This window comes from Populus euphratica, unplaced genomic scaffold (assembly GCF_000495115.2).
Source record: "Populus euphratica unplaced genomic scaffold, PopEup_1.0 scaffold321.1, whole genome shotgun sequence".
NCBI lineage: Eukaryota > Viridiplantae > Streptophyta > Magnoliopsida > Malpighiales > Salicaceae > Populus > Populus euphratica.
In genome coordinates, this window is record NW_011500210.1 from 201,359 (window position 1) to 214,588 (window position 13,230).

The 13,230-nt window shown below is 37.0% G+C and overlaps 2 protein-coding genes and 1 pseudogene across 5 annotated transcripts; 1 reads left to right on the top strand and 2 right to left on the bottom strand.

Moving 5' to 3' along the window:
• Positions 1-700: 700 nt before the first annotated feature.
• On the top strand, positions 701-3,552 carry LOC105112096 (uncharacterized). 4 transcript variants are annotated; one of them, XM_011007687.1, is made up of 3 exons: positions 701-1,226; positions 1,466-1,538; positions 1,636-3,552. In XM_011007687.1, exon 3 carries the CDS (start codon positions 1,693-1,695, stop codon positions 3,286-3,288), a length of 1,596 nt encoding a protein of 531 aa, XP_011005989.1. In that variant the 5' UTR covers positions 701-1,226; positions 1,466-1,538; positions 1,636-1,692; the 3' UTR covers positions 3,289-3,552. The 4 variants fall into 4 exon arrangements, with proteins under 4 accessions (XP_011005989.1, XP_011005988.1, XP_011005986.1 ...); XM_011007686.1 differs by having other exon boundaries at positions 701-1,538; XM_011007684.1 differs by having other exon boundaries at positions 702-1,226; positions 1,466-3,552.
• Positions 3,553-3,652: 100 nt separating this feature from the next.
• LOC105112102 (subtilisin-like protease) lies at positions 3,653-5,024 on the bottom strand (annotated as a pseudogene).
• An 829-nt stretch (positions 5,025-5,853) lies between these two features.
• Positions 5,854-10,836, bottom strand: LOC105112098 (probable receptor-like protein kinase At1g49730). Its single transcript, XM_011007688.1, has 9 exons — positions 10,345-10,836; positions 9,265-9,816; positions 8,470-8,754; positions 8,086-8,347; positions 7,648-7,700; positions 7,285-7,349; positions 7,094-7,183; positions 6,771-6,855; positions 5,854-6,686 (listed from the first exon to the last, which is right to left on the bottom strand). Exons 1-9 carry the CDS (start codon positions 10,421-10,423, stop codon positions 6,142-6,144), a joined length of 2,016 nt encoding a protein of 671 aa, XP_011005990.1. The 5' UTR covers positions 10,424-10,836; the 3' UTR covers positions 5,854-6,141.
• Positions 10,837-13,230: the final 2,394 nt, after the last annotated feature.

Consider the following 13,230-nt stretch of genomic DNA (forward strand, 5'->3'; position numbering starts at 1 on the left):
TTTAATTGAGGATGGCATTATAAAGAAGTACGTTGTTAATTACCTCTGCTAGTTAGGTGGTCTATGGTGAAAGACAGGACAAATTCATTGTCTTTTATACGGGATGCGATGCATATTCATGCTGTGCTTTGCTTTACAAAATGGTTACATCTAATATGGAACGTTGAAATCTGGCGATAGGACATGCAGTGTCAACCAGACTCGTTCTTTAAGAATAGTGTACGTGGGTTGTAATCTTTAGAAAAGCCTTTTTTTTCCCTTTGTAGTGGCTTGTCAATCTTCCAGAGAACAGAGTTTCTCATGACTTTCTTCAGGGATCTTATAAGTTTTGGCTCCATATCTTCAGCGCTGCTCTTATATCTGCTTGCTTTATGGTTTCCATATTGAGCTTTTTATGCTAAGCTATTATTAAGACACCCACAGTATGTTCTTGTTAACCACATCTTTTGGGTTTGTCAGCAACAGCTGTTACTCGGGACTATTGGGAGATGTCGATTTTGAGAAGTGACATCCCTCCAACTTGTATTTTTTATTATTATTAATATAGATAATCAGTCAACTAATTTCCAACTAATTTTACAGATTTTAAAGTTAATAATAGCTTAAATTATTAACCTCTAAATAATAAATTTAAAACCTTACTTATTAATCTACCTCTGACCTCGTGTTGACATTGCAAGGTTCTGGTTTTGTTTCAACGTTAATGTGGGTTGGAATTGGATGCGACCTTTTGTCGGGGCAGAATGAAAATCAACATTCCGACCTTTGATCGTGTCTGTCGGTTAATCAGCTTGGAATGAAACAAGGGACAGGCTGGTTGTTCCTTTGTTCTTGGGCTCAAGCATTATTTACCCTAAAAGCCCAAGACCTCTTTCTCTGACAGCCCTCCAACCTAGAAAAATTAATTAATATATCACTTCTTCCGGCTTCAAAATCCTAGGAAAAAAAAAAAAAACCCAGAGAAGCAAAAACCCGTCGTCTCTTCGAAAATAGCAAGCATGGTAGTGAACAAATAAGGAAAAAGAAGCCAAAATCTTCTTCACCTCTCCTTGTGGCAGAATAATCCATATAAAGAGTGATCGCCATCTTCTTTGATCTTTGTTGGATGATAATTTATTGGATCTTTACCCTTCTGTTTTGTTCTTCAACAAGATCTCAATTCCTTGGTCCTGGTGATAACAGCTTAATTTTATTTTAAAGAGTTGCTCTATGACCTCAATTCAAAGGTACCCTTTTCTTTTCCTTTCTTTGATCAATTGAGCTTCATCTTCAAATTGTAAATTTCATTATTTGGGCAGTGGGGATGGATTTAAACTCTTGGGTTCTGTTGTGCTCTCTGGTCTTAAGAGGGACAGACATTAAACTAAGATCTTAATCTTCAAATAAAATACTTCTTGAGCTTAGCTGCTAAATATGTAGTCTTGATCAGCTCTTTGGTGAAGTAATTAAATACATCTATTTTTAGGTTTGGCTAATCAATTGGCTTAATGTTTCTTAATGTTAGCTTGTTTGGTGGCAGTGCTTCTTTGAATAGTTTGGTATACTCATTTTTGCTTTGATGTTTTTCTATAGTTATTCTTAGAATAATTCTATATTGTTTGATGACTCTCATTCTCTTCCTCTGGTAATCAACAGGGGTCTTTAACTTTTTGATAGCATAAAAGAATTAACAATAGCATTAAAAAAAGAGCGATGTCAAGTTCAAATCCATCGGCATCAACGCTCCCCTCTAATTCTTCTGAGCAGAGGGGAATCCATATGGCAGATTCAATCATGCAAGCTATTCAACCTTCTGTTAGCCATCAAATTCGACCCTCTTTGGATGGTCCTGTAGCTATCCTTTGGGACATTGAGAACTGCCGTGTCCCTAGTGATGTCCGCCCTGAAGATGTGGCTGGGAATATCAGAATGGCTTTGCGAGTGCACCCTGTTATTAAAGGAGCTGTCATGATGTTTTCTGCATATGGAGATTTTAACTCCTTCTCCAGACGACTGAGAGAAGGCTGCCAGAGAACTGGTGTTAAACTAGTTGATGTTCCAAACGGTAGAAAGGATGCTGCTGACAAGGCTATTTTGGTCGACATGTTTCTCTTTGCACTTGACAACCCCCCACCTTCTTCCATCATGCTTATCTCTGGAGATGTGGATTTTTCTCCTGCTCTTCACATACTTGGTCAGCGTGGATATACTGTGATTCTTGTTATCCCTTCTGGGGTTGGCGTCTCGTCTGCCCTATGCAATGCTGGCAAGTTTGTTTGGGACTGGCCTAGTGTGGCTCGTGGGGAAGGTTTTATACCCCCCTCAAAGACATTATTGCCTTCCCATGCAGGACCACCTGATATTGCTGGGTATTTAAGTGGATGCCGTATAAATGACAACCACGATGGCCAGAATGAAGAAGAGACAATTGTTTACTGGGGGCTCTCGCAGAGCTATTACAACTCCAGAGATCTCTCTATAATGTCACAATCTTTATCTGAATACAACAGCAGTTCTTTGATGACTGTGCCTTGCCACCCCACTAGTTCGAGGTCACAGAGTGTCCCATCTGGCCTGAATGAAGTTTCAGCATGTCCCGCATCTTATGATGAGTATTATTCTACTATGTGGGTACAGCCTGGGGACATAAATGGTCTGAAAGCTCAGCTGGTGAAGTTACTTGAACTTTCAGGAGGATGTTTGCCTCTTACCCGAGTTCCTCCTGAGTATCAGAAGATGTATGGTCGGCCTCTTTATGTTTCAGAATATGGGGCATTGAAGCTTGTTAGTCTTTTCAAGAAAATGGGCGATGCAATGGCAATAGATGGCAAGGGTCAAAAGAAGTTCGTCTATCTTAAAAACTGGAAAGCAGGTCCAAGTGCACCTCCTATACTTCTAGCAAGGAGAGATAAGACAGGAAAGGGGCTTCAGGAGGAGAGCTTGGATGCTGCGACAGGTGGTGGCTCCTCAGATGAGGTCTCAGATGAAGAAAGAGTGATGGTTGAGGAACATGAGGTGAGGAGGAATCAAGGGAAGGCTAATTTGGGAACAGCAGCTCGATATGAAGTTGATGACCCAAATCTTGAGCTGTTCAAGTTTGAGTTGCAGGAGATTCTAGTGAGCTATTCTTGTCAGATTTTCTTGGATTGTTTTGAGTCAATATACCATCAAAGATACAAAAAACCACTGGACTATCAAAGATTTGGTGTGGATGAGCTGGAGCAGCTTTTTGACAAGGTGAGAGACGTTGTGGTCTTGCATGAAGAACCAGTGAGCAAGAAGAAGTTCCTGGCTGCAATTGGTGGCTAGGAGAAATGAGAGTAGCTTGTCTTGTAACGTGTTCACTTACATAGATTAGATAGTTGAGGCATGCCTTATAATTGCATGCTTTCTCATAGTTTTTTCCCCCTATTTTTCATAAAGATGACGGAGAAGGCTGGATCACATTTATTCTTTTATCATTATGTGTCCTGCATGGATTTGAGTATCTCCATGTATGCCTTGTGCCTCATCGTTGTTACTGATAAAACTACTAATGTGAGATCTGTAATATAAATTCACCAGTTTAGTGCCCGAACACTTCTTTCAACATTCTCACCTGGAAAGTAGAAGCTTTACTTGCTCTTTCCTTACATGTTGGCTACATGAGTTGTATTTGATGATACTTCTACTTGAAGCATTTTTGAATGGTTGGCTGCTGTCAAGACTCCGAACCTAGATCCCTGTGGCCTCAAACTTTTAACAGCGATACAAAACAGTGCCCCTTGTATTTTACAGTGATTCAAAAGTTGGAAGCTTTTTGTTTGTATAGAAGCTTTCTCAAACCACAACCATTTCTTTACTCTGGTCCTTGAATAATATGAGACGTTCTGTTTACTATGAAAAACATAAAGAAGCAGCAGCTCAACAAAATGTGTGAAGTGTCCTTTAAGCGATTATTTTGGGAATTCCGGGTTTCTGAGCTGGTGTGAAGTTAATGGAAGACGTGATTAGGAGTCCCATGGTCTCTGCAATTGCATCCCCTAAGACTTGCTGTCGTTTCCTGAAAATGCAAGTGTTGTTGGTTGGGCTAGAGCTTCATACCCTGAGGAGCTGAGATCACCGCATGATAGACGGAGCTATTATCTGCTGTATTTGTCAGCACCTTCTTGAATGTAGTGGTGGCAGTACTCGTCATGTTCAAGAGAACAAGGAACGAAGGATAATTAAGATCAAGCCTAGCATATTGACAAGTAAAATTTGAAGACCCTGTGATGATATGGATCAGTTGGCTTGTACAGCTCATCGCACACAGGTAGTTAACGCAATCCTCCGCCTCTATATCATACACTAGATCAAGGTCCATGGCTTTGTTGGGATTTACATCCCCTGCTCCAAAATCAAGGGGTGTCCTCGCAACTTCAGTGGTCATATCGATGATTCTACGAACTGCGTTGCCTGTAACATCAGTAGTTGTCATCAGTGCTGATCGGATGGAAGCAGAACTCCAAGCGTGGTGAGAGGCTTTAAGCAATGCAGCTATCCCAGCTACATGGGGACATGACATCGATGTGCCGGAAACGAGAGCATAATCTGTAAGCAAATAATCATCTTCACGCATTGGTGCAAATCCTTTATTAGGAACCCAAGCAGCCAGAATATGGTATCCAGGATATAGTTTATCAGGTTTCAAGAGTCCATGGGGATCTTCGATCAGGTCCTCAAGAGGAAAAATATGCCACTATCGAGCTGGCTTAGTACCTAATAACGTTAACCCAAACTTCACTCTTAACTGTTGTGTTCGTGGCATCTATGATATAGTTCTTCAGCAACTCTCCATCTTTTGTGCTCACTATCACAATCGGCATGTAGACGTAGTCTTGTTGGAGAAATTCTGCATCGTCTTCCCTGAAGATGGCCCCATTAGCTCCAGCAATGTCTGGCTCATATCGGAGAGACTGTGATGACTCATCATCGTAGTCACAGAAGAGGAACTTTCCTGCAACATCTTTGGGGTCTAAGAAGTTCCAAGCACAAACTTCTTTGCCTCGATTTCCCTGTCCGAATTATACAGTAAAAACAATTTCCTTCTCGCTCGTATGCTTCCATGATCTTTGCCTTTAATTTTTCTATTTCCTCCTCAGTCCACTGTAATCCATGCAACCATATCCAAATGCAGATAAGCATGCCATAAGTTGGTAAAGGCCTCAATAGTATTTATAATAAAGGAGAGGTCACATGAATTCCTTGCTTTTTCTTGTTTGCATTTCGATTTGAGACAGCACACTAACAGCCTGAAAACAAAGAAGTGAATATGGCATTCAGAGCATCTGAACTAAGCGTTTGCCCCAAAATGCACCAATTCTATAAAATATGAAAAGGGCCTTGCCAGAACAAATGTAATTTTTGCACAGGATGGATGGAGATACGGTCAATATTAATGTCGATATGGTATTTTTTATATATCTAATTGCTCAAATCAAAGTGATGGCACAAGATTTTATTGACATCTTGATCATATCCGAGGAGTGAAGAGGCCGCCTGAGGACAACCCATCACAGATATTTTGGCATTTGGCCAAAGGAACAAGAAACTGGGACTGCATGCACGACCACACATTGCATAATTTCCAGCACCAAAACTTCCACCAACAATGATGGTTACCTTGGGGACCTGCACAGGTATTTTTATTTGCAAAAGTTCAGGTGTAAATAAATTTTCTTCCCATGATTTCTTCAATTTCTCAGTGGATCATGAGATGTAATGATGGAAAAAGAGAGCTTTGCAATTGTATGAGAGTACAATGACATAAGATTAGAATGAGTGTAAGGAGTAAAACTTTCGTGAGCTGCTAGATCAATTTTACTTTTCAAAGTGAAAACAGAAAAGAAATGCTTGAAGCAAAGCAGCCCATCTTACATACCAATGATGAAATATAAAATGTTTATATTTCCCAGCTTTAGTTGTCCAGAAATCCTAAAACATGAAATAAAGAAATGGATGTATAATGAGTACTTTTTCATGCTTAAAAAAACAATGAATAGTTTTACAATTGCCTTTTCTATCTAACTGGTGATATGTGTTCTCAGAAGACATTGACTTGACCTGCTGCCAAGTCTGTAAGAGTAGTGCTACAGCTTTCTTGCAAACCATGATTGTTGATCGAGGCAAACAATGATCGCCTCAAACAGAGAGCATACTGGAGGGAGATTGTGGAGAGCCAGTTTCAAGTAAAAAGCTTCTACTACAATACGACCTCGATGTGCTTGAAGAGGAAGCCAGATATCTTCCATCCCCACTCTGAAAAATAGCATCACTCTTGTTTGATTTTTCCTTACTTATTCTTCCTCCTCCTTCACTTCCTTCACACTCTTCATCTTCCACAGCTCGCACAAATTCACTATGCATTGGGTCTGAACTCTCATACAAAAGCCTAAGGACTTGCTTGATTGAAGGCCTTGCCCGGCCTTCCTTCTGTGTGCACCATCTCACAATAGTCACAATAGCTTGTAGCTGGTCCAAGTCAAAGGAATCCCTGATGCGTGGATCCACTAACTCCGGTAGCCTTGAATCTGATGCCATGAATATTTGAGACCACTCCACCAAATTCTTGCTCTCCTGTATTGCTCGTCTTGCAGTCACTATCTCCAACAGTACCACACCATAGCTATATATATCACTTTTCTCGGTGAGCTCTTGGGTGACCACATACTCAGGATCCATGTAACCTGAAAATCATTGTGTACTCAGGCCTCTTAGTACAGTGAACTAGCAAATATTTACAGTAGAACACAAATATTGTTTTCCTGGACCTGGAGTTCCACGGATATCGGTATCTACTGGTTCAAAGAATATAGAACCATCTTTTGAAGCATGGGCAAGGCCAAAATCTGCAACCTGGAAAATAAAATGGTGTGAAGGAGACACTGTAAAAGATAAACCGCTGATAGGTATGATTTTGCAGGACACACTCTTGCAAGAAAAACCCAGTCCTTCAATTTTTTTAATTTTTCGTAGTCCGAAATTTTTTTGAAATAGAAGTACTATCATTCTGAGTGTATAATTGAGAAATACACTATGGGCCATGAAAGAAATAAACTCACAAGAGCAACAAGGCAGTAAATCAATACACTACCTTAGCAACAAAATTTTCATCCAATAAAATGTTGCTTGATTTTATGTCCCTGTGGCACAGAGGTGGATCGCAATAAAAGTGGAGGTACTCCTGCAAGTAAGAATAAGAAATGAGGAGGGGAAAATAATTCATGTAAATGAGCCAAAGGTCTGAAACCAAACCACTGGTAAGCCACTGTTTCTGTTCATTACCAGAGCATTAGCCACGTCAATTGCAATCTGGATTCTGATATGCCAACTCAGAGGACTTCCAGGGGCTGCAAACAGGATGTTAAATCAATTCAGAATACAAGGCCGCCAAATGAGTTCCCCCAATATAAGAAACCACTAATTTCTATAACCAATAGAATTTGAATCCATGAATCTTCTGGAGAAAAAATTTTCTTTGTTAAATGAAGGCATGGATTGCAAGTGCATGTGCACACACCAAAGAGATATTTTCTCTTGTGAACAGCACCACAAAAATTTATTTCCAATGGAACACAAACTAGAAAGAAAGAGTAAGCACCACATCAAATGGACTAGAAATAGTATAATGAAAATGAAGAGACGTACAATGAAGATGATCCTTTAGGCTTCCATTTGCCATATGCTCATACACGAGGAACCTGCCGAACAACCAAAGAGTATTTGATTTTGCAGTTAGAGAAATCATAATCTCACACAAAACCAGATGATTAGAAAAAGTTTACGCAGAGTTTGTGAATGTTCAAATCTGCCCTCGTGTTCATTATATTAAACCCATGCAAAAGTAATGTCATGGCACACATTGAGCACATACACACATCACATTGAAATGACCTCAATTTCCTACTCGTTAATTATTACAAAACATTTAGTAACACTTACAAAGAACACCACAAGACTGCTTGCATTAAGCCATGGCATACAAACATTTACATGGACCACAAGGAAACACTCACCAAGTCCTAGTTTTGCTTGCAAGATAAGATGGGGCCAATCATAAAATACTTGAACGTAGTGGTAAACTACCTCTCATTCTTTTTTATGCAAAAGCCTCTTAGAGCAACAAGATGGCAGTGGTGCAGTCTAGCGAGTAATTCTATCTCTCTGCAGAACTCCTGTTCTCCCTGCTCTGAAACCTTGTTCATCCGCTTCACTGCTGCCACTAACCCGTCACTAAATTCAGCTTTATATACAGTTCCAAATCCTCCCTGTCCAATGATTGTATTGAAGTTATCTGTTGCCTTCATTGTCTCCTTGTAGCTGAATTTTCGTAGCATTGATGCAGGCCCTGCACATGACAGCCACCCCCACCCCAAACAACCCAAAGCTATGAATTAATTAATGAAAATTGCAATTTTAATGAACACCAGCATGAAGATAGCACATAACCAAGAAAACCCAGAATCACACCTTGAAATTTCCTTGTAGGCCTAGGAGGTGGGAAGGCTCTTGAAAAGGTCTTATTTATATTCTCAGATTCCTCTATTTCTCTGTTTTTCCTACGAATAAGAAATATCAAGACTATCAGCATCACAAGGGAACCTGCTATGACCGCAATGCCAATAATTGGAACTAATGTCAGATGGTATGGGTGGTGGTTTGCTTTTAGGGGTAGTCCCAGCATAGCTTGTTTCGGGCCAGCAGCTGTTAATGGATTTGGAGGAGCTTCAGGAATGACTGCAGATGGAGGTGGCTCTGAAACACCCAAAAAAAAAAAAAAACTGAGTTAAGTGGTTGGATAACAGAACATAGAACAAGAACTACAGATGAAATCACTTCCCGTGATGTGAGACAGTTCAGATAACATCTTCCTGGCTAAGAAACGACAATTAACTCATAGTAAATATATAATATCCTGCATCTAGAAGGTTATAGCATGAAAAATAACAGGCTAAGGGTCTGACTGACGCAATATTTTGGGAAAATTACTTTGCCCTTTTCCAGGATAATCTGTGTATTCTCATTCTTCTTAAAAGAACTGCATTTAACATAGTCCATTTACCCTTTATGTGGAGTTTCTTCCCTAAGTGAATATGTGGACTTCTTATACTTCGATTATCTGAACCATTATCTTAATTTCACAACATGCAACATTGATTCAAATTTCACACTGTAAATAACAAAAGAATGCAAAACTAGCAAAGGGCCACATACTCGACACAAGCAAGAAATCAGTAAACACATGAAGCAGAAAACTACTCATACCTAAAGGGATGTTGAGCCCTTGAACTCCGAAGAAACAGCTTGCAATTTCTACTGCTGAAGCATCATCAAATTGGCTTGCAAGTGCAATAAAAGTTGCATCGCGGCAGGTACTCAATGTCAGATTATTATCTGTTCCCACCAGATGATGAAGGTATATAATGCCAGCATTTAAACACCTCTTGCAGTCACTTTCTAACAAAAGGGGAAGTCTGCAATTTTGTGCAACGTCCACGAATTTTGGAGATCCCAACATCTGAGTGACAGTTGATAGACCCTTACACTCATAAGTCACTGGAATTTTTGTCCCAAACCCACAAAAAACAGTTGCATCACTTGGAACTCCATACAGTTGCATGGTTTGAGAAATGGAATTAAGACATATATCAGATAGATTCGAGGCAACCCCTAGATTGCTAGTTGCATTTGCATAACGAGCAATGGAAACAGCAATAAAAGTATTAATATAGCGGCAGCACTTTCCTCTTGCATCTTTACTAGAGCACATAGAGGCTGCTAACGTAAAATTTGATCCACTCAGATCTAAGGGGCAATCTGCAGAAGTAACAGGTGTTGTTGTGAATCAAAATGACCATTTTTCAACAAAAAAAGAAGAAGAAAGCATCACCAAAATAATAGACTTTTGATTGTTTACTTGGGAGTTCGAAATAACACAACAATATCTTCAATGTGGACAATCTCTAAATTTGACAGCATTGTGACAGTATAGCTATAGTATGATTATTAGCACTAACCCAGTTACATACAAACCATAACCATAAAAACAAAACTGCTCATGAAATCCCAAGAGTCTCAAGAATCAAACACGTCGGATATGCTCAATAATGTCAAAACAAAGCAATTATTCACTAAGAAAAACAATAACACCTCAAAGAATTCAAGCTAGAAACCAAAACCCTCTTCCAAAAGTCCTCCCTTTTCACAAAATAATCACTCGCAGTAAAGAATAAAACAATCAATAGAATGCAAGTAACTTCCTTTCTCAATCCAAACAAAAACACAAATATCAAAAGTTTACATCTTTATGAAACAGAAAAGAAATGCTAATTAAATGGTACTAACCTGCCATTGTTAAATGCAGAAGCATTGCAATAAATGCAAGTAAACCCAACAACAACAAGGCATATCTATACACCACCATTGCCAAGACCAAGAAGGAAATCTTGAAGCTAGAAAGAGAGAGAAAAGAGAAGGGAGGCCTTGAAAACAGAAGCTGAGTATGTTTGGTGCATTTTAAGAGACAACACTGTTCATTCACAGAGGGAAGAATACTGACTGAGGTCTAGAGAGAGTGACTCGTGTGTAAATACAGTTTAGTGATGTGGCTTTTTGCTATATGGGAAATGGCAAAGGCTAATTTCTAATCTTAATGCGCATAATCAAGAAGCGAGTCCATGCCTCCATGGTCACCTTGTTCTGGTTCAGGGTCGTGCGTGTCAAGTGGTCAGTGGTTTCACTATGGTCCAGTAAGCGGGCGAGCTATGAAATAGCGGGTTTTGGAAGTTGGGTATAAATTGAGCTGCATTTGTTGTGCTAGTCATCAACGTGACTGCTTGGACCACAAGAAATCTAGTTCATCTAGATCTCGTGAAAAAATTATTATAATTTATAATAAATTATAAAGTTAAAATTTTAATTAGTTTAATATTTAAAAAAAAATTAAAAAAATATATAGAAAAATATTATAATAATTTATAGTGTTTCATAAGAAAATCTATAATTATAATTTTTAACTAGTTCAATATTAAAAATAATAAAATCAATAAAAATAATTTAAAAAAATTATAATAAAAAAATATTGTAGTGGAACACTGTAGTAATCTATAGTATTTAAAAAAAAATTACGAAACTAGATTCTTAATCAGCTTAATATGAATAAAAAAAATTATAAAAAATAAAAAAACCATGTAAAAAATACTATAACAATCCACAGTGTTTTAAAAAAATACAAAACTAAATTTTTAACCAGTTTCATATTAAAAAAATAAAATTAGCAAAAATAATTCTAAAAAAACAAAAAATTAAAAAAAAACAAAAAAAATAGAAAAAAAACATGTGGGAAAAATTAAAGTTGAATTATCAACCAGCTCAATATTAAAAAAAATCAATAAAGATAATTTAAAAAAAACATATAGCAAAACAAAAATCATATAGAGAAACATTCTAATAACCTATAGTATTTTAAATAAAAAAACTACAAAGCAAAATCGATAAAAATCATTTTAGAAAAAAAAAATCATAAAAAAATCATATATGAAAACATTGTAGTAATCCATAATATTTTAAAGAAAAAAACTACAAAACTAAATTTTCAACCAGTTTAATATTAAAAAAATTCAAAAAAAAATAATTTAAAAAAAAAACATAAAAACAAAAAGGAATAAAAAAAAAAGATAACTTGAAAAAAAAACATATAAAGCCAAATATATATATATAAGGTTATAAAAGCTACATTACTTTCCCATGCTGTTTTTAAAGTAATATTTCAATTGGTAAAGGTAGAAAGTGAATTTGAAGGTAGAAAGTGAATTTGCCCATTTCAACTAGCAAGATGTAATGATAGTTCTTTTTCATGGAAATGAAATAGGATGAACTCAAAAGTGACATTAGACTGTGTTCTATTGCTTTAGACTACACTGTATACTATTCCCCGCCATGTGGAGTTACTTTTCTCAGAATAAAACAAGAAGGAAAATCCACCCAAGCTTCTTGAATCAGATTTGGACATTGGTATATTCGTCTTAAGGATATGAAAATCCTCAACCAAACAATACTGCGTCCACAACATGGAAATTCTTGAATATTGCATGAATGAGCACCGGATCTCTTAGGATAGACCCACGATTTCTCCTCGCAAGATGAGCACGAAGGAAGCAGCAGCAGCAGCCCAGAAGCATGTCTGCTCGTGTGAGTGATGGGCCAGTGGGCAAGGATCCTTTTGGAGTTATATATATAAATCTCCAATACGGACAAAAGGGCAGCTCAATAATGATATATAAAGAAATGCCATCACTAATTGCAAGCCCACATTGATATATAATATGCCAAGCATGCGATGCTCCATTGATAGTGATGCTACATGCTGCAACTGTTGTTTCTTTTGTCTGGTGGGGAACGTTGAGGATTTTTTTAAAAGCATTTTAGTAGATAAAGTGACATTTTAATTCAGTTTGGAAAGCTTTGGTGGGAAACGAGTAGGATTATTGGTGTTATTTCAACCTTTTAGCCTTGCAATCCACGCTTAGAATTTTGCCGAGTTCCACTTTTGAGTAGGGTGACGCGAGCTTAGTTGTTGCTGCACTCTATCTATCTATCTATCTATTTAATTGTGGGTTTTCTTTAAAAGAAATATGAGCATAATTATCGCAAAATAACACTATCCGAAAATTTTTAATGAAATAACACACTTTCTATTTTATCATATTTTTTAAATGAAATATACTAAATATTGTTATTTTCAATCATGATAAGTTAATTATTGTAATTTAAAAACAAGATAACTTAACATGTTTTTGTAAAATTTAAATTTCATCCCAAATTAAAAAACACAAATAAATACAGGTTTTTTTTTTGAAAAATCAACTTCCATAACCTTCATCTCTTTTAAAAAACTCACCAATCACTTGTTTTTTTTACTCTTAAAACATAAAAATAAAATATAATTTATTTTAGTTTTTAAGCATCCTATGATATTTTTCTTTTCAAAATCCACTCTCATTATTGCCACCTTTGCCCTCGCCATCCTAGCCTTTTTTTAGTCTTGCAAGTATGATAAATACATTATATTAATTTAAATTTATATTTGATTTAGTTGAAATAAAATCATTGTTTTGGATTTTTTTTTAATTAGTGATAAATTAGTTATGAATATCATCAATTATGTTGATTTAATATAGTTGAATATGAAAATAAATAAAATTAATTATGAATTTATTATTTCAATAAATT

What these genes read in the sequence shown, in the direction of transcription:
- LOC105112098 (XM_011007688.1), bottom strand. Translation starts at nt 10,423, where the DNA reads ATGGTGGTGTATAGATATGCCTTGTTGTTGTTGGGTTTACTTGCATTT. An exon ending in TGCATAAAAAAGAATGAGAG is followed by an intron (nt 7,701 to 8,085) that starts GTAGTTTACCAC and finishes GTTGTTCGGCAG; the next exon opens with GTTCCTCGTGTATGAGCATA. An exon ending in CGATATCCGTGGAACTCCAG is followed by an intron (nt 6,687 to 6,770) that starts GTCCAGGAAAAC and finishes AATGATTTTCAG; the next exon opens with GTTACATGGATCCTGAGTAT.
- LOC105112096 (XM_011007686.1), top strand. Translation starts at nt 1,693, where the DNA reads ATGTCAAGTTCAAATCCATCGGCATCAACGCTCCCCTCTAATTCTTCT.